The 24,578-nt window shown below is 37.0% G+C and overlaps 1 protein-coding gene across 6 annotated transcripts in view; it reads right to left on the reverse strand.

The window, feature by feature from the left end:
* The window catches only part of PCCA (propionyl-CoA carboxylase subunit alpha), a 413,570-nt gene that overhangs the window by 129,881 nt on the left and 259,111 nt on the right, over window positions 1-24,578 (reverse strand). For 5 of the 6 annotated variants that reach the window (XM_053890918.1, XM_019443967.2, XM_019443966.2 and 2 more), the window contains one exon: window positions 12,738-12,840. In XM_053890918.1, coding sequence (XP_053746893.1) covers window positions 12,738-12,840 — 103 coding nt within the window. Of the gene's footprint in view, window positions 1-4,096; window positions 4,188-12,737; window positions 12,841-24,578 lie in introns of those variants that run through there. The other variant, XM_019443970.2, reaches the window with a different exon arrangement.

Consider the following 24,578-nt stretch of genomic DNA (forward strand, 5'->3'; position numbering starts at 1 on the left):
CAAAATTCAAAAAGTACTAAAGGGACATCTAGTATAAGGTATGTATCCTTCTCACCCTGTCAAGGGGTCAGCCATCCAGCTCCCCAATTCAAAGGCAACCATGGTTATCGATTTCTTGTGCCTCCTTCCAAAGATAACCTATACACATAGCAAACAAATGTTTTTTTATGCAAATGAAAATACAATGCTTTTGTCATTATTAGCATATACACAGAATGTCACTTAATACACTCAGCATATACAAAGAAAGTTCGGATCCCTATAGTTCAATGACAGGGCTTTATTTAATGACCCCATTTTGATAGGCATAGTCCAGTTGTCTGTAGTCCTCTGCTCTTGCAAACGATACTGCCACGAACATGCTTGTACGTCTCCTGCATGTGAACACATCCTAGAGTATAAATTCACTTTCGACAAAAAATGGAGGCTGTATCAACTTGCGCACCCACCAGTTACACATACATGGGCCTGTTTCTCTATAACCTTATAAAATTAGAGAATTATCCAACTTTTTATCTTTGCTGAAATGTAGGTGGGAAATGGTATGTCATAATTTTCACCTTATTCTCTCTGTGTGGTTTAGCACATTTTGTCATGGATGGAGGCACCATTTATATTTCCTCTGCCATAAACCACCTGAGAATTTTTCACCTGGAAGGCTGGTGTTTTTCACTGATCAATAGTTCTTTATATATTAAGAACATTTATTCCCCTTTTGTCACTGAAATGAGCGGCATATTTCTCCTCTGGTCTGTTGGCTTCTCTACTGGCTTTACTTATGATTATGGTTTTATAATTTTTGCCAAAATATTTAAAATTTTAAGCACAAACCTATTTTCCTAGCAATTTTTCTCAAATGGAAAAATAACTTTATCAAGAAAACAAATGTTGTTGCCACAGTGAAAGAACTTCATGTTTGCACAATATTATGTTTTCTGGAAAAAAATTCATTTCCTCAAATAGGGTAACATTTTTGCTACTTTATCTAGCATTCTTTTTAAAAGCGGGGGGGGGGGGGGGGGTTGGGGAAGCCTAAGTGAAAAAAATCACCTAACAAAAACGTAGCTTATATGATCATAACATTGAATTAATTGCTGCCAAAAGAAAAAGATTTTTAAGTTTTAAATATAAAATAGTGCATAATTTCTTGGGGTGCCTGGGTGGCTCACTCAGTTAAGCATCTGACTTCATTTCAGTTCATGATCTCACTGTGAGTTCGAGCCCCATGTCAGGCTCTATGCTGACAGCCTGGAACCTGCTTTGGAATCTGGATCCCCCCCCTCTCTGCCTCTGCCCCCCCCATACTCTGTATCTCTCTCAAAAATAAATAAACGTTAAAAAAAATACTGCATAAATTCAAAAACCTCAATTTTTTTTGTCATTTATCACATACCATATGTCAATTTTCTTTTTTTTTTTAATTAAAAAAATTTTTTTTGATGTTTATTCTTTGAAAGACAAGAGACCCAGTGCAAGCAAGGGAGGGGCAGACAGAGAGGGAGACACAGAATCCAAGCAGGCTCCAGGCTCTCAGGTGTCAGCACGGAGCCCAACAGGAGCCTCGAACCCACAAACCGTGAGATCATGACTGAGCCACCCAGGCGCCCCAGTCAGTTCAATGTCCAACTTCGGCTCAGGTCATGATATCACCTTTCCAGAGTTTGATATCACCGGGTTCCAGAGTTGGGCTCTGTGCTGACAGTTCAGAGCCTGGAGCCTGTTTCAGATTCTGTGTCTCCCTCTCTCTGTTCTTTCCCTAGTCGTGTTCTGTCTCTCTCAAAAATAAATGAACATTAAAATTTTAAAAATAATAATAAAGTCCTTCATTACAAGCACTTAAGAGTACTATGGTATTCATTTTAAAATGTTACTATAAAAATCTAAATAAAATAAAGTAAAATAAAAAATAAAATAAAATAAGTTACTACAAAAATGTTTTTTCAGTTTTCTGTCTGCCTACCATGCCCTTAAGCTATATAGCTAACTCTTTAATAAAAAGCCTACAGTAGGCATAAATGTAAAAGTAAACTCACCTTGTTTGTTGATGTCTTTTTCATGTTCAAAAATAAGAGTCTACTCTAAAACTTGACCATAGTGACAAAAGGACAGATAGAATAATATTGCATTTTATTCTACAAAGGGCACTGGAAAATTATTTCCTTAAAAGAACCATGATTCTTACCATGTCCCTATAAAAATTCCAGTAACTACATGATTTAGCATTACTCCCTACAAATGGGATAAAAGGAACAGAGACTGTGATGTAAAATGCAAGAATAAATTCTTACTGAAAACATAAAGAAAATATGATTTTGTGCACAGAATTATTTATTGGCAAATGCTAACTTCATTTAATTCTTAATCTTTATGAAAATATTACTTAAAAATACTTAACTAGTTCTACTTAAAACCATATTTTCAGGGGTGCCTGGGTGGCTCAGTCAGTTAAGTATCTGACTCCTGATCTTGGCTCAGGTCACGATCTCATGATTCACAGGTTCGAGCCCTGTACCGGGTTCTGCGCTGATGGCACAAAGCCTGCTTGGGACTGTCTCTCCTTCTCTCTGTCCCTCCCCTCCTTGTGCTCTCTCTCTCAAAATAAATAAATAAACTAAAACACACACACACACATTTTCAAAGTAACTCTGGTGGAATGTTTTCCTACAAATGAAGTCTAGAACAAAATCTATAATGGTAGAACAAATGGGAAAGGGTTAGCTATGTTAGAGAAGGAAACCTTCAGATGATGCATATCTAATTATTTATTATGCATCCATATGTAATTATTATTTTTTATTCTTATGTTCTTTATCATTTTCTCTGTTCGAGAAGAAAAATATAGGGTGGTAATTTCAATGATATGAATACTACAAAACATTTCCCTCCCACAGGCATCTAAAGATGAGACAATTTTATATCAACCAAAACAAACATTACTAAGAAAATGAAATGAAAGCTCTTTTAGATGCAAAAATCTTATTTATCTCAAATCATGTATTGCTCTCAAAGATTATTACTTACTTGGATAAAACTGTAAGATCACTGCTAAAACTCAATATATTGAATTTTAATACCCATTTGAAAAATACGGTAACCTCTACAAGAGGTAATAAGATACTAAAAATGCTTTCTAACAGCTACTCTTTTTTTTTTAAGCTTATTTATTTGAGAGAGAGAGTGCAAGGGAGGGGCAGAGAGAGAGAGAGAGAGAGAGAGAGAGAGAGAGAAAGGGAAACCCAAGCAGGCTCTGCACCGTCAGCGTGGAGCCCAAGTTGGGGCTTGAACTCACGAACTGAACTATGAGACCATGACCTGAGTCGAAATTCGGAGTTGGATGCCCAACTGAGCCACCCGGACACCCCTCTAACAGCTACTCTTAACCAGTATTCCTGATTGTGTACTTTTCAACACTGGGTACATTGTGTATATAATATTGTGTACATTTTTGTGATACCTTGCATGATCCTTTAAATAGTATGACTGCAGCCTTAACTTTCTGCCTATCACAAAGAAAAATCCCTTTATCATGTGTCAAAAATATTCTGTTTGGAAATAAATGCATTATTCTTTGTAATTTTCCTTGACAGTGCTACTATATCTCAGAATTTTGTCTAGCAAAACTACCCTATAAAAGGAGATATAGAGAGGTACTAGTGCATGGGCTAGTAACAACTGCGTTCCGGTTTCCTACTATCTCATTTAGAGATAAATTATGTGTAGTGCCTACCACAGTGCCTGGGACAGGGTACATCTTTGATAATCGCAAACCAAAGTAATCAACTGCTTCATGGAAATACCTTTAAATAGGCTAAAATAGGTACCAGAAAACAACAATGCAACTAGAACAAGACAGGGACACCCCTTCCTCACTCTACTGTTTGTGGAAAACAAATAATAGAAAAATTAAGGAAACATACACTTCCATAATAAGAAATCAAAGTTATCTATAGAAAATGTCTCTGATGTTTCAAAAAACTTACCTTGCTACCACATGCCAGTGCTTTTCCTCACCTATTTTACCACAATTTGGAGGTAAGTCATGACATATGTCATCACATTCTAATCTGTTACTCATTAGTCATCTTGGCCAAGAAGAACTTCACTTTCACCTAGATACTTCCTTTCCCCCAGCCAGTTGAGTGCTCTTTCTTCTATCTTTCTCAGGATTTAAGTGGTTGAAGACACTTCTGTTAAGACATTTATGTATTTTAATTCCAAGCCTGCTGACCCTTTATTACCATATGTAGAGATTGTTTACATGGATATCTCCAAGGCAAGCCACCATTAATTCATCTTTTTTTCACGTTCACATTCACAATTTTTCATTGGATAGGGTTTTTTTTTTTTTAATGTTTATTTACTTTTGAGAGAGAGACAGAGTATGAGCCAGGGAGAGTCAGAGAGAGAGAGGGAGACACAGAATCCAAAGCAGGCTCCAAGCTCTGAACTGTCAGCACAGAGCGCGACACAGGGCCCAAACTCAGGAACTGCAAGATCATGACCTGAGCCGAAGTCAGACGCCCAACCGACTGAGCCACCCAGGCACCCCTCATTGGGTGGGGTTTGAGAAGAGGTATCAGTGAACCAAAGAATATGAACATTTTTTAAAGGTCTTTGATGAATGTTATCAAATTATTTTATAGAAAGGGTAAATGGATATTATATATTCCTATTTAATTTACTTTTGAGTTGTATGTATTTATGTATTTTAAATACAAGTGTTTTACTGAATATATTATTTGCAAATATGTTTCCCCCTTCTGTGTTCTGTCTTTTCAGTTTCTTGTTCTGTATCTTTTGAACACAGTTTTTAATTTTGACAAAGACCAATTTATTTTTTCTTTTGTTGCTTGTGCTTTTGTCCTATCTAAGCAACTGCTGCCACAAGCAAGGTCATGTAGATGTACCCTTATGTTTTCTTCTAAGAGTTTTATTGTTTCATCTTTTACATTTAGATCTTTTATCCACTTTAGGTTAATTTTGGTATAATTAACTCAATATGAGATAGGGATTCAACTTTATTCTTTTACACGTAGATACCGACTTGGTCCAGTACCATTTGTTGACAAGATTATTCTTTCCTTCACTGAATTACTTTGGCACCTTTGTCGAAAATCAGGGATTTAGTTCTGGATTCTTAATTCTGTTCTATTGATCTATATGTTTACCTTTATGCAAGTACTATATTTTATGAGACAATTCTGTTGTTAAGTCTTGAAAAGGGAAACTGAGTTCTCCAATTTTGTTCTTTTTTTCAAGATTGCTTTTGCTATTCTGGGTCCCTTAAGTTTCCATATAAATTTTAGTATCAGCTTGTCAATTTCTGGAGAAAATTTTTTTTTGGATTCTGGAAAGAACTGCATTGAATGTGTAAACCAATTTAGGAAATATTACCATCTGAACAACATTAAGTCTTTCAATTCAGGAATATGAGATGCTATTTATTTGGATTTCTATTAATATCTTTTTTAATAGTTTTTAGTTTTCACAGTATAAATTTATACCTCTTTTGTTCTTTTATTCTTTTGATGCTCTTAATGGTAACTTTTTCATAATTTTGTTTTTGGATTGTTCATTGCAAATAAGTAAAAATGCAATTGACTTTTATATATTTATTTTGTACCCTGTACCCTTGCTAAACTTATTTTGTAATAATTCCTTAATGGATTTTTCAGAATTTTCTACATACAACAATATGTCATCTACAATAGAGATTTTTATAACTTTCACCAGTAGTAGTTGCTTTGTTGCACAAAACTGCTGTTTCAGAAGTGGATCTCTGCCATTTAACTTTTAATATAAATTGTATCAATATACAACTTACTTGAAATTGGCAGAATGAAAGGAATCTGATTGTAATTTAAAACTGCAGCACAATCAGGAACACGACGGGGATGTCCATTCTCACTGCTGTTGTTTAACATAGTGCTGGAAGTTCTAGCATCAGCAATCAGCAACAAAAGGAAATCAAAGGCATCAAAATTGGCAAAGATGAAGTCAAGCTTTCACTTTTTGCAGATGACATGATATTATACATGGAAAACCCTACAGACTCCACCAAAAGTCTGCTAGAACTGATACGTGAATTCAGTAAAGTCTCAGGATACAAAATTAATGTACAGAAATCAGTTGCATTCTTATACACTAATAATGAAGCAACAGAAAGACAAAGAAACTGATCCCTTTCACAATTGCACCAAGAAGCATAAAATACCTAGGAATCAACCTAACCAAAGATGTAAAAGATCTGTATGCTGAAAACTATAGAAAGCTTATGAAGGAAATTGAAGAAGATACAAAGAAATGGGAAAACATTCCATGCTCATGGATTGGAAGAATAAATATTGTTAAAATGTCAGTACTACCCAAAGCAATCTACACATTCAATGCAATCCCAATCAAAATTGCACCAGCATTCCTCTAAAGCTAGAACAAGCAATCCTAAAATTTGTATGGAACCACAAAAGACCCCGAATAGCCAAAGTAATATTGAAGACAAAAACCAAAACAGGAGGCATCACAATTCTAGACTTTAGCCTCTACTACAAAGCTGTAATCATCAAGACAGCATGGTATTGGCACAAAAACAGACACATAGACCAATGGAATAGAATAGAGATTCCAGAATTGGACCCACAAATGTATGGCCAACTAATCTTTGACAAAGCAAGAAAGAATATCCAATGGAAAAAAGTCTCTCTAACAAATGGTGCTGGGAGAACTGGACAGCAACATGCAGAAGAATGAAACTAGACCACTTTCTTACACCACTCACAAAAATAAACTCAAAATGGATAAAGGACCTGAATGTGAGACAGGAAGCCATCAAAACCCTAGAGGAGAAAGCAAAAAAAAAAAACAAAAAAAAAACCTCTCTGACCTCAGCCTCAGCAATTTCTTACTCAACACATCTCCAAGGCAAGGGAATTAAAAGCAAAAATGAACTATTCAGACTTCATCAAGATAAAAAGCTTCTGCACTGCAAAGGAAACAATCAACAAAACTAAAAGGCAACCGATGGAATGGGAAAGGATATTTGCAAATGACATATCGGACAAAGGGCTAGTATCCAAAATCTATAAAGAATTCACCAAACTCCACACCTGAAAAACAAATAATCCAGTGAAGAAATGGGCAGAAGACATGAATAGACACTTCTCTAAAGAAGACCCCAGATGGCCAATAGGCAGGCACATGAAAAGATGCTCAATGTCGCTCCTCATCAGGGAAATACAAATCAAAACCACACTGAGATATCACCTCACGCCAGTCAGAGTGGCTAAAATGAACAAATCAGGAGACTATAGATGCTGGAGAGGATGTGGAGAAACGGGAACCCTCTTGCACTGTTGGTGGGAATGCAAACTGTGCAGCCGCTCTGGAAAACAGTGTGGAGGTTCCTCAAAAAACTAAAAATAGATCTACCCTATGACCCAGCAATAGCACTGCTAGGAATCTACCCAAGGGATACAGGAATGCTGATGTATAGGGGAACTTGTACCCCAATGTTTATATAGCAGTACTTTCAACAATAGCCAAATTATGGAAAGAGCCTAATTGTCCATCAACTAATGAATGGATAAAGAAGTTGTGGTTTATATATACAATGGAATACTACTTATCAATGAGAAAGAGTGAAATACGGCCTTTTGTAGCAACGTGGATGGAACTGGAGAGTGTTATGCTAAGTGAAATAAGCCATACGGAGAAAGACAGATACCACATGTGTTCACTCTTAGGTGGATCCTGAGAAACTAAACAGGAACCCATGGGGGAGGGGAAGGAAGGAAAAAAAAAAAAGTTAGAGAGGAAGGGAGCCAAACCATAAGAGACTCTTAAAAACTGAGAATAAACTGAGGGTTGATGGGGGTTGGGGGAGAGGGGAAAGTGGGTGATGGGCATTGAGGAGGGCACCTGTTGGGATGAGCACTGGGTGTTGTATGGAAACCAATTTGACAATAAATTTTATATTAAAAAAATAATAAAAAAAGATAAAACTGCAGCACAATTTTATGGCCATCAAAAAGGAAAGTTTTGACCTTTCCATAAGAAGCAAAAAAAAAAAAAAAAAAAAATCTCATTTAGGAGAAAATGAGCTGAAAAGAGTTTTAAAAAAGATAAAAACAATTTTCATTTTTCTTAACTATACTAAATGTTTCTTTTCATCATTGAGATTTTTCTCTTCAACTATTAGCACAAAAATTACATTGCTGTGCCAAAATTCATGAGTTTGAGGATTCTGGATATTCTTAAGTAGTTTACAGGATCTTTATAAAAATTTCTATTGATGGCTCACTGTAACACAAAGGATATCTAAATCAGTATCTAGGATCATATGCTGTTTTCTGTTTATTATTTCTACTTACTAGTAGTTAACAGAAATATTAGGCAAAAAAATTTTAAGTGCATGTACAGTGCACACTTTTTCATCTTTAGGAAGGCTGAATTCTTGAGCTAATTTTCTTCACATCAAGAGTACTCTGACATTCTTCTTCCAAGTGAACTGTTTTCAGTATGAAGTTAGGCCATCATCTTTAAGATAACAAACGCACTATCATGAACTATTTTGACCAGTATCACATTACACAGAATAAAAGAGAACGGAAAACATCTTGGGAATCCAGAATATAATCATGAATTAAATGTAAGTAAACATTAGTTTGTTTTTGATATTTTTAAGTTTCTCATCTTAATATGCTAAACAATATTTCAATTTGGTGTTAGCAGATTTTATACTCAGTTTTGCTATTCATTCTGACCCTTATAGTCAAAATCAAAAATCTAAAACATAAAATATTTCACCCTATCTACTACTTCTTTTTTTTAAGTTTATTTATTTATTTTGAGAGAGCGAGCACACAAACAGGCGAGGGGTGTCGAGAGAGGGAGAGAAAGAGAGAGACAGAGAGAGAGAGAGAGAAAATCCCAAGCAGGCTCCATGCTGCTGCCCGCAGAGAGCCTGACAGGGGGCTCGAAATCACAAACCAGGAGATGATGACCTGAACCAAAATTTAAGAGTCGTATGCTCAATGGAGTGAGCCACCCATGCGCCCCCACCTACTACTTCTTCACTTAACTTTTCCCCCTACCATGCTTCCTTTGTTTCCCAAAAATTTCATCCTCACTACTTTTAAATTTTTTATCAAAAAATACTGATCTGTATTGATTTTTGCACTTAAAAATTTTTTACAAATCATATAATTTACTATCTTACCCATTTTGAAGTGTACAGTTCAGTGGTATTAAAGACATGCAGAGTTTTGTATATGCATCACCAATGGCCATCTTCAGAATTATTTTCATCTTGTGAAACTAAAACTCTATTCCCTTTAAATAATAACCCTCTGTTTCCCACTCTCCCAGCCTCTGGCACCATCATTCTATTTTCTATGTATTTAACTACTCTACATACTGTATGATTTGAAATCATACAGTATTTGTCCTTTTGTGTCTGGCTTATTTCACTGAGCTCAATTCCCTCAGGTTCCTCCATGCTGTGGCACGTATCAGAATTTCTTCTTTTGGTCGATGTGTCTGTCTTATGCGAGTACCACACCATTTTGACCACAGCAGTTTTGTAATAAGTATTAAAATCAGGAAGTGTGAGCTTTCCAACTTTGTCCTTCTTTTTGAAAATTGTTTTGGCTATTTGGGGTCCCTCCCTTAAGAGTCCATATGAATTTAAGACTGACTTTTCTATCTCTGCAAAAAATCGGTTGGGATTTTGATAGGGATTGTTTTGAATCTGCTGAACATGGGTAATACTGAAGCCAAATCATGGGTAATATTGACATTATAACAACATTAAGTCTTCCAATCTATGAACCCAAGATGGCTTTGCATATATTTGTGTTTTCTTTAATTTCTTCCAGCAACATTTTGTAGCATCTAGTGTACAAGTCCTTCTCCTCCATGGTTAAGTTTATTCCTAAGCATCTTATTCTTTTTGATAGTGTTGCAAATGGAGTTGTTTTTGCTTTGTATATTTCAAACTGTTACATAAATGGCATCATTAAGTACTTATATTTTCACAGTCTTCTTTTTTACTATTAAGTCCATGCAGGGGCGCCTGGGTGGCTCAGTCGGTTAAGCGTCCGACTTCAGCTCAGGTCACGATCTCACGGTCTGTGAGTCCGTGAGTTCGAGCCCCGTGTCGGGCTCTGGGCTGATGACTCGGAGCCTGGAGCCTGCTTCCGGTTCTGTGTCTCCCTCTCTCTCTGCCCCTCCCCCATTCATGCTCTGTCTCTCTCTGTCTCAAAAATAAATAAATGTTAAAAAAAAAAAAATTTTTTTTTAAAAAAAAAGTCCATGCATACATACTAAATGTAGAATATGCACAAGGAGGACACATAGCATCTTCAGGATAGCTGTCACCTCTGGAGAGGGAAAGGGCGGAATGAGATATTATAAAGAAGGGATTTAGCTGTAACTATGAATTGTTTCTTTTTCAGTAAGAGATCTGTATAGAACATTTGTGCATTTGCAATACTTTCCTTATTTGAAACATCTTTTAATTTAAATTTTTTAGATTAAAATAATTTTGAAAATGTGGGGTATCTGAAGCATTACTTCAGGCATATGACTTTGCTTGTACCACTCTTGGGATCATGACCCTAGAGTGTCACCTTGAGGCCAGTTACTTTTTCTTGATGTGGCAGTGGATGACCTAGGAAACCAACAGTCACAGCTCTCCCCCCGAGACCCTAAAATCTGAGACTTCGTATCAATGGGTCTTTACTTAGTCTGTGCTATTCATCTTGACTCTCTTCAATAACACTGATGTCAAATGAAACTCAATCCAAATATACTTAGGAAAAAAAAGACACTATCAGGATTACCTGTTTTTCATTAGGTTTGATACTGTAAAGCCAATAAATAGGGGTAAGTAGCTATTGATACTATGTATCAAGGTGGATATTTTCCAGGGAAATTTTTAATGCAATAATTTTGATGTGTTTTTTTTTAAACAGCCCTGCTTTTCTTATGAGCTAAAAAGTAAAACAAGAGGTAATTCTACTGGAAAAATTCAAAGACACCATTTGAGCTGATGGTCTCTAGTTTTTCAACATGGAATCTGAAACAAGCACCAAGAAATAACAGCTCTAAGACGTAATCTGAGCCGTTTTCTTATTAAGGCAAGGCACTGCTTAGAAAAACAGTGTATTGGAGTATCAGATGAACAGTAACACTTCAGTGGTGACTCAGTACAGAACTAGAAATTATGCTAAGTCTACATTTTTGTAAAGTTAACCTTCCCTGAGGAAAATGTTATAATATTAATACTCTTTACTATTCAATACACATAGTTTGCTACTCAACCTGATATACACTTAAGTCTCCACTTATAGAGCTACGTTTTTAAATGATCATATAGAAAGGAGGAACATAAGGAATCACGTAAGTACATCACAAAAAAAATACATCATAAGACAACTGTTTAACTCCACCGCAGTTTTCACGTTAACAGAGTGGAGTGAAATACCTTTCAGGAACAAATGCCTCAGCAATTTTGGCACACAGAATGAATCCCAACACTTAAAGACAACCAAGGAGATGACCCTTCACTCATGAATGAATCTCATTTACGTGTGACTCTGACTACCACATAAGAATGTAAGCTTCTCCAGTCTTAACAGCCTAGCACTTACCTAGCACAAGGTAGGAATGTAGTACGGATATGTTGAATAAGTGACTTCTCCTAACTCTGATGGTACTTTCTAGCTGGGATCAGGAAACTGCCACCAGGAGGTGCCTGGCTGGCTCAGTTGGTAGAGCATGTGACTCTTGATCTCAGGGTAACGAATTCGAGCCCCACGTTGGGGGCAGAGTTTACTTAAAAAAAAAAATACACATAAAAGCGAAAAAACTACCACCCTATACCTCAGCTTCACCAGTTCTTCTTTTCGTGAAATCATATTATTTTTATTTTCATATCCTGTTTAAATCTTTTGATGAAAAAGTCATGTTTTCCAAACAACAAAATGACATTTCATTGCAACTTAGCCATGAGAAGAGAAATGTAGATTAATAAAATATTCATTGCACTAACTACCTAGAAGCTTCTGTGTGTTCAGGCTGAAAGTAAAACAGGAAAAACATTTCACAATATCATGATATTTTTCTGGCACTCACTCTCAAATCATATAATTTAAACATATCATTCATAACACAGTGTAAACACTAAATGTTAACGTAACACTGCTTAGTACAGACCCGAATTAAACTAAAGCAGTTCTATCATGGATATTATCCAAGGGGTTTAAGTTCAAGTTTTAAATTCCTTCAAAACAAAAGGAATGTCACCACAAGGTAAATTTAGCCTCAAGAATGTCTCACACAACATGAAGTCTCAAGAAAATGTTATATAGGCTTCAGATGACTTGTTTTAAAAGAGTGATTACCTACCACAGCTATCATATGTTTGGAATTATACTTAAAGATGCTCTTCTCTGGGACAAAAACAAAAGTATTACTTCTCAATAACAAAAGGAAAATGAATCAGGTGTCAGGAAGTGGGTGTAGAATGTGGCTAAATCTAGGAATGTATTTCCTAATTAACATGAGAGAACAAAACCTCCCATTTACATTCAGCTTCCTAAAGAAGGTGAAACAAGCACATTGCTGTGTTACAGACTCAAAAGATGAGAGTCGCTGAATACATTAAAAATTGTTTGAAACAGGCACAGATCAATTTTCAAGACTGCCAAAAAAAATAAAAACAAAGAAATAAAACTCACAGTGAATGTTGGCCCACTGTTTGATGCTACGACAGTATGAACTTCGTCATGCAATTTTACTGAGAGCTGCCAGTTAGCCACTTGTGGTTGAATAATAGGCACTCTGAAGCAGAAAAAAAGAAAAGGAGTTAGTAATTTTACATTATTCTCTTAGTAAACTGATTTTCCTTTGGCGTTAAGTGTGCAGGGTAAAATTGCCACAGATTATATTTCAGAACATTATTTTAAAAGGCTCTGTCCCTGGAAAAAAGCTTTCAGATTTAAACTAGAGCAGTTAAAAACAAACATACAAAAAACACATAGACATTCCAAGGACAACAGTAATCACTCTGGGATAAATGTCCTAGTGCCATCCATTCAAATACCATTATCCATTCTATGAATTTGAGTTGCTTAACTATGACTTTCAAAAATTAACTGTATGCAATATTAATATCTTTTCAGTATTTTGCTACTGTTCCAGACTGTTTTCAAAAATTTACAACGTGAATCTTTTATTTTTCTGGGTTTATTGAGTTATGAGTGGTATGCATAAGAACTGCATATAATTAACACACAATTTAGTGAATTTGAACATAGTTATTCATTTGTGTTTCCATCACCATAATTAAGGTAATAAATATATCCATCACCTCCAAAAGTTCCCTTGTATATCCCTTCATTCCTTTTTGGTATTTTGTTTGTTTGGGTAAGAATACAATCTTAATAACAGGTCTTTTCTTGCCTATGATCCATATTACATGGTCCAGAAAAACTGGGTAAAGCAACCAGAGACAAAAACATTTTTAGAATACAAATATTTCCCACAATTTTTTAAAGTAACAAGATTTTAATCATTTGTGAATTAGCCTAATTTAAATATTGCATGTTTTCATTATTTATGGTCATAAAGGAATATTTTACAAAGCAACTACACAGATACTATCCAGACTCTTGTCTTAAGTTATAGTTCCGAAAAAATGTTGCAGGTCATGTTTCAAGGTCACACCCCCTCCCATGAATTTCAAAAGGATTCTTTGTGTATTCAATGAAAACAAATTCAGGCACAAAAACTATGATTATAATCAAATCATCTCTAGACACAAGGTCTAATGGAGGATGATGGATAACTTAGGAGAACATTTGTATTTGGCCCACTATTTATTTTCTGAAAAAGAAGAAATGTCTTAAATACTCTAGAAGTGAAAATTAACGTTTTAAAATGTATCAACAAATCAATACTAATGAACATGGCAGACATGGACGATTCTCTCGGCAACTTAAATAGGGCTGTTTCAGAGGATAGAGCTTCACACATGAGAGCTTGAAAGAACAACAGGGGAGCATACAGGACGCAGAGGAGGAGAAGGAGGAGGGGGGTAAGAGGAGGAGGAGGAGGAGGAGGAGGAGGAGGAGGAGGAGGGGGAGGAGGAGGAGGGGGAGGAGGAGGAGGGGGGGAGTAGGAGGAGGGGGAGGAGGAGGAGGGGGAGGAGGAGGGGGAGGAGGAGGGGGAGGAGGAGGGGGAGGAGGAGGAGGAGGAGGGGGAGGAGGAGGGGGAGGAGGAGGGGGAGGAGGAGGGGGAGGAGGAGGGAGAGGAGGGAGAGAAGGAGGAGGAGGAGGGGGAGGAGGAGTAGGAGGAGGAGGGGGAGGAGGAGGGAGAGGAGGGAGAGAAGGAGGAGGAGGAGGGGGAGGAGGAGGAGGAGGAGGAGGGGGAGGGGGAGGAGACAAGTGTCACAGGGCAGAGTGCTCCAGTATGCCAACACCCCACCCCCCTCTATTTTGTCACTCTATTCCACAGGGCATCTAAGTTTGTCTCCTTAATTGGCCTGTGAGCTCCTAAAAGATCAAGATCATTCCTGGGGCACCTGGGTGGCTCGGTCAGTTAAGCATCCAACTTCAGCTCAGGTCATGATCTCGCGGTTCATGAGTTCGAGCCCTGAGTCAGGCTTTGTGCTAACAACTCAAGAGCCTGGAGCTTGCTTCAGATTCTGGGTCTCCCACTCCCTGCCCCTCCCTCACTCATGCTCTTGTGTGCTCTTTCTCTCTCTCAAACATTTAAAAAATTATAAAAATAAAGATCAAGGTCATTCCTTATTTTTGTTTCCCAGGTCCCAGCACAGTTTGGGGAGAAAGGGATGATGGGGGCAGTAGGAAGGAATCTGAGGAGCACCTACTATGTGCCGAGCACCGCATAGGAGAGGCCGCGTCACCCAAGGGACAGAGTATGCTCCAGAAAGAGCATGGCCCCTGAGCTCTTGGCTTACTACCTGGCTCTTTTTGCATTATATAAAGGACCTCACCAGACTTCACTCTGTTTACCTTCAAAGGGGCTAACACCCCAACCTCTCAGGGGTTTTGTGATGACAGAAATAACCTCCCAGCTATATTACTGGCAACCTAACTTTCTTAAGTCTTTACTATCCTTGACAATTATGTACCTCTGCTGCTCAAGATTGTTCCATGGTTTTCTACTTCATATCAGGTGAAATCTTAACTGAGTTACCTACCATTCAAGTTTCTTATAAATAAGGTCCCTCTCTTTGTATCCAGTTTTATTTCTGATTATTCATGACTTGCGTATCTGGTTGCGCCAAAACCTTAAATTACTTCCCAAACCAAACCAAACCAAAACAAGCAGGAGAAATAAACACAGTGGTCACAAACCCAGGCTCTGGTAACTCGCACAAGTGGGTTAAAAACCCAGCCCTTTCTGGGGTGCCTAGGTGGCTCAGTCGGTTGAGCGTCCAACTTCGGCTCAGGTCATGATCTCACGGTTTGTGGGTTCAAACCCTGCCTTGGGCTCTGTGCTGACAGCTCAGAGCCTGGACCTGCTTTGGATTCTGTGTCTCCTCCTCTCTCTGCCCCTCCCCTGCTCATGCTCGGTCTCTCTCTCCTTCAAAAATAAATTTTAAAAAACATAAAAAAAAAAAAAACCCAGCCCTTTCATTAATTCATTCTTGAGCAAACTATTAAGTCTCAATCTCCTTATGAATCAATCTAGATATATAATAGTATCTGCATCACAGTGATGATGTACTGAGAACTAAATCAAACAGTGCATGTTAACTTTTATTAATTTGATTAGTCCCAACCATAGGGCTACATATTCATTTCCACCCACCCCCATAACTGAAATCCCTTTAAGGGAAACCCTGGATTCCTTCTGCTCCACAAACCAACAGATTTTTCAAGAAGAATATCATCTCTCTCATAAACTGTTCCCTAACCATATAGGTACTGACCATAGTACAAACAACTTCAGTGAGCTCCCTGCCACTTAACCTACATTATAGGCTTAATATTTTTCACAATTTAGTAGCCTGAAGGAGGTAATTCTTTCAAGTAAATGTGGAGACTCTTTTCAGTTATGCAACAAGCCTCTGTTTCCAGAGGAGCTGGGAAGTTAATGCTGACATCCGGTTGGAACCCAGACTGAATTTTCCCACAGAAAGCAAACCTACAGATGGTGGCGAGATACAGTTGCCACCCTTCAGAACCTAACTACTATTTATTTTTCCATTGTTTTATTTTGACCCACATCTGTTTCATATATGTTAGAACCTGCCCCAAGAGGGACCTTGTAGAAAGAGCACAGGCTCCTTTGAGTTAAAATGCTGGGGTTTAATCTCAGTCCATTCCCTTACTAACAAGGTCCCAGGGACTCCAGTACTTTGGCCCCAAAATTTCCACACCTGTGAAATACAGCTGGTGCAGCGCTGGGCAGGTGATGGGGGAGCTGTCGCTTCTTCTGAGCACACAACTCCTGAAGTGCCCTTTCCTAACAATTTCTCTTAAGGTGATGTGTTACTAGGAGGTAGGAAAGAGGCTTCACTGTGACAGCAAGCCCTTGAGATACAAGATGGTCACACCGTGGAATCTCTTCATGAGTTCACTCTTCCGCAAACAAAATCTGCTAAGATTCCTTCCGGCTTTATGTAAGTTTGAAAGTAGTTTTGTTTTGTTTTTAAATAAAATGGATGGGGTTGGGCATACATGCCCAGTGTAAAGATCCATAAACTGGGCAGCAGAAATAAACTGTAATAAACTACAAATAAAGAAAGTAACATGCACCAGCCTGGAAGTATAAAAGTATATGTGTTCTATTTCTGCAAAATCATTGGGGCTATGTTAATAATTACTTTGAAACACTGATATCAATTCCACCAGCACAAACGTGTTTATAATGGTGGCAGTTACATTTTACAGTTATATTTTAAATTTTAGAAAGGAGTTCCTTTTATCCATCAAATCCAAAATAGTCTCAAATATTTTTATGAACAACTCTCTGGAAAGGGAGAGAAAAAGTCCTAGAGTTTCACTCGACTCAGCTTAGTAATGTTACACAGAAAACAGCTTCTTTACTGAACTATGTGCCTAGTAAAAGAGGCTGACATCTGATCAAAAATTTCATCTGTGCAGCTTGTTAGTTACTTGAAAAGCTGTTATCATTTAAACTACTACTTCAAAAAACAAACAAAACCCCCAAAACCCAGGAAAAGGGAATTCACATAAACAGAGACTCACAAAGCAAATCAAATAATAGGTCTTACCCAGACCTGTCCACTTTGATTATCATCAGCCAACCAGAATGAATATGCTCAATAAAACTGAATGTTTCTGTATTTTATAGTAAAAACGGTCAGCTGATTATCACAAATGTTAATGCTAATGCATTTAACTTATTGGAATATTTTACTCAAAAATGTGTAAATAATACTAACCCAAATACCCAAATCTGGGTAACCAAATACCCATTACATTTCATGTTTTAAGGCAGATTTTATGTAAACATAACTCACAGCATCTTTAGTTATCAAGGATTATAAACATCTCAAAACCATATTATGAGACACTCAGAAAAGCTGGTTTTCAATTGTGCCATTACATATTTAGGAGTGAAACACTGAGTTAAAACAATGTTAGTGGTCAAAGAATCATTAAGCAATCCTTGATCATAACTTTCACAGTGGGTGGTCTGTAAAATGATCAAGAATAATACGCTGCATTCCATAGCCACAGAGGTCAGCTTCTGCATACAAATCTTTGCAGGAAGAAAAAGGCCTTCAGAAAAGTGGGCCATTCATCTGAACCAAGTTCAGAGAATTTCCAGCACGGTGAAAAGATATGTTATGCGAGCACATAGATGTATTCAGTGGGGGTAGACGGAACCAGCTACATGTGGCGACTACAAAGGAGCCCTCCCATGGTTCATGAATAAGTCGAGGAAATGATCAGAAAAAAAAAAGAGAGAGATGTTTAGACAGATGGCCCACTTAAAATGCCTGAGACAGGGCATAAGCAATTTTAATGAAACTTTAGATCTAGCATATGAATTGTTTCTTATTTCCTCCAGGGAAAAAAAATCTAAAGAAGACAAAAATTCAGCAATTTGCTGAAAAACTCACTCTTAGCAAGTTGGGATGGAAAAAGAATTACAAATACAAGTTTTATTAGTGCAATAAATTCATATAAAATTCTTCACAGAGCCATCAGCTATCAAAATGAATATAAGCATGGAATGAACAGATTAAAGGAATTTTAAACAGAAGTCTACTGCCAAAGCAAACAAAAATCTAAGCCTTATTATGTGAGAACTTACAACACTCCAACATTAAAGTTCATCACTGCAGAAGAAAGATAAAAGCAGCATTTTCAGAGAAGCTCTTCAAAGCTAGAAATTGTCAGAGTAGAGGAATAGAATCCTGCTTATATGCAATTTAAAATGTGTACATTCAAATAGATGAGGCTGTGTATCACAAAACAGTGCCCAGAAAGGGTTACAGAACACCCTCAAGTTTTGAGTCATTAGCATTACAAATAACACAAATGACACCTGAATCCGGAAACCGAATACTAATGTTACTTATAATCTTACAGATTTTAATATTATGCAAACCCTATTTCTTGTGCTACCAATCAAAGGGTTCAGGTTCTCAATTTAAATGCTGAGCATGAACAGTCAGGAAAGGCAATGGAGTTTAGCCTCTGCAAGCCCTGGTCATGGACTGACCACCAACCCCAAAAGCCCTGTGGCCTTCCAAGTTACTTTTCCTCCTTGCATCTCAATTTCCTGGTCAGCGAGCCCAAGACAGTAAGAACACTTTCCCCACAAGTTGATTAAAGAAGGTAAAAGGTGTAACACACTCAGATTCGTGCTTGGCACATGAATGCTAAAATAAGAGTTATTCTCATCATTTTCAGAATATGGTGAAATATCTGAAACTCTCCTCTATTATTTCAACCCCATTTTATTTATTTGAGAGAGAGAGAGAGAGAGAGAGAGAGAGAGAGAGAGAATCTCAAGCAGGCTCCATGCTCACCACGGAGCCCAACACGGGGCTCGATCCCACGACCCTGGCATTGTGACCTGAGCCAAAATCAAGAGTAGGAAGCTCAACCAACTGGGCCACCCCGGTGTCCCAACCCTATTTTTAAAAAATACATTAATTTATTATTTATATACAGTGAAATTCAAAACTGTAAGTTCCATCATTTATCATTCCAATAAATCTGTCCCTTTCCCCAGTAGTTCAACTATAGATTAAAGCTTCACATAAACAGACTCCAAAAACATGCACTCTTGCATGTAGCTTTCTTTTCTTCCTTGCCCAATGCAATGTTTTGAGGCTCATTCACGTTAATAGTTCATTATTTATTGTAGAGCAGTACTCTATGGTACCAGCATACCAAAATTAGTTCATCCTTCTGCTGATGGGCATTTGGGCTATTTCCAGTTTGGGGCTCTTATGAACAAACCTGCTATAAACACTCTTTGTATGAGCCTTTTTTGAAGACAGAAGTTTTGATTTCTTGTGGGTAAAAACTCTGAGAGTGGAAATGTGAGGGCAACCATGTTTAATTTTATAAAAACTGTCAAAACTGTCTTACAAGGTATTAAAACATATCTATACTCCCCCCAGCAATGGCACTTGCTCCATAGCCTTGTCACCATTTGGTGATGTGTTTCTACTTCTAGTCAGGCCAGTGGCTTAGAAACTTCTCATTACAGGTTAACATGCATTCCCCTTATGACAAATAATGTTGGGCACCTCAATATTAGTGCTTATTGGCCACTTGTTTCAAAATTTTGTCCATCTTTTTAATTAAGATGTTGGTCTTACTGATTTGTGGGAGTTATTTTTTAGAAAGCCTCTATCAGATTTAGGTCTTGTGAATATTCTGCACCACCCCTGAGGCTTATAAATTCTCTTAAAAATGTCTTACCTTCAGCAGTTTTTAAAAAATTAACAGACTAAATTTTTCAGAGCAGCTTTAGGTTTCCAGAAAAATTGAGCAGGAAGTAGAGTTCCTACAAATACCCTCACTCACCCTACCCTGGCTACAGTTATTACCATTCTGCATTGCTGTGGTACATTTGTTAAAATTGATGAGCCAAGGTTGACAAATTGGTTGACAATAGGTATGGACTTTAGTCCATAGTTTACACTAGGATTCACTCTTTGGGCTATACATTCTACAGGTCTGAACAAATGTATAATGACAGGTCTCCACTATTAAGGTTTCATATAGAATAATTTCACCTTAAAATTGCTCTGTGCTCTACCTATTTAACTTTCCCTCCATCCCCCTGAATCACTGGCAACCACTGATCTTTATTATCTCTACCATTTTGCCTTTTCCAGAATGCTGTATAGCTATAATCATACAGAATGTAACCTTTTCAGATCGGCTTCTTTCACTCAGCATTATGCATTTAAAGTTTCTCCATGTCTTTGTGTGGCTTGATGACAGCTAATACCTTTTTATTGCTGAATAACAGTCCATTGTCTGGATGTACCACAGTTTACTTATCCATTCACCTACTGAAGGACATCTTGGTTACTTCTAAGTTTTGGCAATACGAGTGAAGTGAAGCTGCTATGAACATTGACATTCAGTTTGTAGGGTAGAAACATTTTCAATTCATTTGAATAAATACCAAGGAGTACAAATACTGGATCACATGGTAAAAGGATGTTTCATTTTGGAAAAATACCTGCTAAACTGTCTTTCAAAGTGGCTGCACCATTTTGCATTCCCATTAGCAATGAATGAAAGTTCCTGTTGTTCACAATTTGGTATTGTCAGTGTTTGGGATTTTAGTTATTCTAACAAACATATCTCTTTGTTGTTTAATGAAAATTTTTAATATGAATAAAAACATATGCATTTTCCCTTTTATGCTCAGTGCTTTTATGTCCTTGCTAAGAAGTGTTCTGACTACAGCAAGGCTCAGAAGAAATATTCATGCTTTGCTTTAGAGGTTTTACAGGTGGACCTATGATTCATCCTTAATTTTCTTGTGTGAAGGGAGAGAGAAGGAGTTTCATCTAGTTGTTTCAAGAAGACTTGCATACCAAGTTCTGCAGCTTTGTCCATCGGTTAAGATGATATTAGCTGTTCTAGATCCCTTTGCATTTTCACAAAAATTTCAAAACAGGTCAATTTCTTCTCCTTCCTCCCTAAAGCAACCCCCCTAATGGGGTTACGTTTGGGCTTGCACTGAATCTCTTCATTAATGGAGGGAGAGCAGACACCTTAACATTTTATCCTCCTATCTACAATAGCTCTTATCTTATATTGTGAATTTCTCTCAGCAAAGTGTGGCAGTCTTGAACCTCCTTTGTGAAAATTATACCTATTTCTTAGTTTTATTAGTTGTATCACAGATTCCTTAGAGTTTTCTTAAGTAACCTATTAAGGTGTCCTGGAAAGCTTTCTTTCCAATCCTTAGGCTTTATTAGTTTTTCATGCCTTAACTACTCTGACAACTGACAGTCTTGAATTTATTTTGTTAAAGTATTTGCCTACCTTTTTATGCTGTTAAACAAAACTGTTAATTTTTATTTTCTTGTTGTTAGTTCACTGAAACAATTTATATGATTGACTTTTTATCCTGCAACTCTGCTAAATTTATTTCAGTAATTGTGTTATAGATTCCTTAACGTTTTCCATGCAAACTATTGTATCCTTGGTGAATAGAAATGATTTACTTCTCCCTTTCTGATCTCCATGACTTCTTATCTTACTGGGTAGGATCACTACTATAAAGTTGAATAAAAGACACACACAGAATTCTTTCCTCTTCCCAATCTAAAGAAGACAAACTCCGTATTTTCAGATATATTTTACCCCATTTTCTGTCTTCTATTTCCTTTTGTAGCTCCAAATATACGTAAGTTAGACTTCCTGATCTTATGAACCTAGGTCAATGAGAGTCTCTTCAATGTTGTGAAATACCTTTTCTCTTCAGAGTGTATAGTCTCTATTCTTCTAAGTTTACCCATTCTGCCTTCTGCCAGCACTAACCAATATGCTTTTCAGCCTACCCAGTAAGTTTTCCATTGCAGGGACAATACATTTTAAGATCTAGAATTTCTACTTGGTACTTTCCTAGTTTCCAGATCTATGTTTATATTCCCTATTAACTACTTCATTTTGATCTTTAATATTTGAAAATAATTTTAATAACTGTGCTAAAGTCTTATACATAACCCAATATCTTATAGTATTATAGTTGGCTTCTACTAACTGCTTTTTCTCTTGACCATGGGTCAACTTAATTCTTGAATTGTGTGCCAAGTGAATTGTTTTTTGTACATCAGATTGTGGATATGTCGCAGAGACTGTAGTTTTCCTGTTATCTTCCCCTGAAAAATTCTGATTTTTATTTCAGCAGGCAGTTAAATTACTGACTGATCACTGTGAAGTCATCAAGACTCACCTTTGTGTTGTGCTAGGATGCTTTCTGGTTTTGCTTTTACTGAATTAAAAGTCCAAATCACTTATTCCAGAAACAGTGTTTCTCCTAAGACATGATCCTTCTGGGGTTTTAATGGAAAATTCGAGGTGTTTACAAGCCCCTCAAATTTGATGAGGCTCAAATTCCAATCATTATCATCTGTTTGAAAGGCAGCAACACAACTTCAACTCAGTTCACTCAGCATTCCAGAGGGATTCATACACTGGGATTCGCAAAGTCTTCATGCATGCACATATCAGGAATCAATCATCTATTTGAGTGAAGCTAAATTCAGAGATAGAAATCTTCACTGTTGCTCTCTTTTTGCCATGAGATCCCTGCCCAATCTTCAGCAGTTCTTACAATTCTAAGCATCATTCTCCAAGACCTCAAGTCAATAAGATTGGGGCTAACTCCTGAGTTCTACCATGTCCTGATGCACGCATGCAACGGTGACCACCTTCAGGGGAAATGCCATACAAAGGTGGATCTCATCCAGTGTGTTTTCCTTCGACAAACACTCAAAATCCATTCAAATTCTGACTGGTTTTAGTTGTCATCCAGAGCCTTCTAATAATAGTTGTATATCTTCTCCAGAGCTTGCCATTGTTATTTGGAGGAAGGTTAATTGGAAATAAGCTACATAACTATTACAGAAAGTAGAAATTCTCTATGTTGATTTAACCTTCTTTCACTTGCATTCAAAGGCAGAGGAGGAAATAAAAATAGGAGAACACTGGATCACATATATATACCACTTCCACCTGCCAAGTAGTAGCCCAGGAACACTTGACATCTGTACACGTTTATTCATGGAACTAAATTGAGAGCAGTCACATAAACATTTTATAATCATGAGAATAATCTTAAAGAAGATTCCATCATGTGAGAAGATACATCATCTCAGCTAATTCCTAAATTTTAACTTCTATTATGCCAACAGGAAAATAAATTCTTAAATATAAAATACGTAAGTTTCAAAAATCGTAAGCAGTTTTATTGACATGAAGTTCAGACACCATAAATTTAACCCACCTGAACTGCACAATTCAATGATACTTAGTATATTCAGGGTTGTGTACCCATCACCACAGGCAATTTTCAAACATTTTTATAACCCCAAAAAGGAAAATTTGGACCCATTAGCAGTCACTCCATACTCACCTCCCCCTACACCACTACTAAAGTCCCTTCTATTTCAATAGCTTTGCTCATTCTAGACATTTCATAAAAATGGAAACAAAGAAATCGTGGCCTATTATGACTGCCTTGTTTCATTTAGCATAGTGTTTTCAAATTTCATCCATGAAGTGCCAATACTTCATTTATTTTTTTATCACTGAATAATATTCCATTCTATAAATACATCCCATTTAATATTATTTATCCATTCATCATTTTGTAAACATTAGGGTTGTTTCTACTGCTCATTTACTATGGAAAATGTATGAACATTTATATACAACACTTCTGTGAACATATGATTTCATTTCCCTTGGGTATAACCCTGGAAGTAGAATGGCTAGGTCATGTGGTAATGTCATACATTGTGAGAAACAGCCAAATTATTTCCAGGTTTGCACCATTTTACTCAAATTCCTACCAAGAATGTATGAGACTTTCAACTTCTCCACATCCTCACCAACACTTTGATATTGTCTGTCGTTTTTATTACAGCCACTCTAGTGGATATAAAATGGTATCCCATTTTGGTTTTGATTTGCATTTCTCTAATGACTAGTGGTGCTGGGCCTCTTTTCATGGGCTTGTTGGTAATTTGTATATCTTCTTTGGAAAAATTTATATTCATGTCCTTTGCCCATTTTTAAATTGGGCTATCTTTCTATTATTGAGTTATATAAGCATTATTTACATATTCTGAGAAAAGTCTCCTAGCAGGGCACCTGGGTGGCTCAGTTGGTTAAGTGTCCGACTCTTGATTTCGGCTCAGGTAATGATCTCAGGGTTCATGAGTTCAAGACCACATCGGGCTCTGCACTTTCAGTGTAGAGTCTCTTGGGATTTTATCTCTCTCTCACTTTCCCTCTGCCCCTTCCCTACTCACATTTTCTCTCTCTCTCTCTCTCTCTCTCTCTCAAAAATAAACATTTAAAAAAAGT

The sequence above is a fragment of the Panthera pardus genome, unplaced genomic scaffold, assembly GCF_024362965.1.
Source record: "Panthera pardus isolate Hobbes unplaced genomic scaffold, ASM2436296v1 HiC_scaffold_1, whole genome shotgun sequence".
Classification (NCBI taxonomy): Eukaryota; Metazoa; Chordata; class Mammalia; order Carnivora; family Felidae; genus Panthera; species Panthera pardus.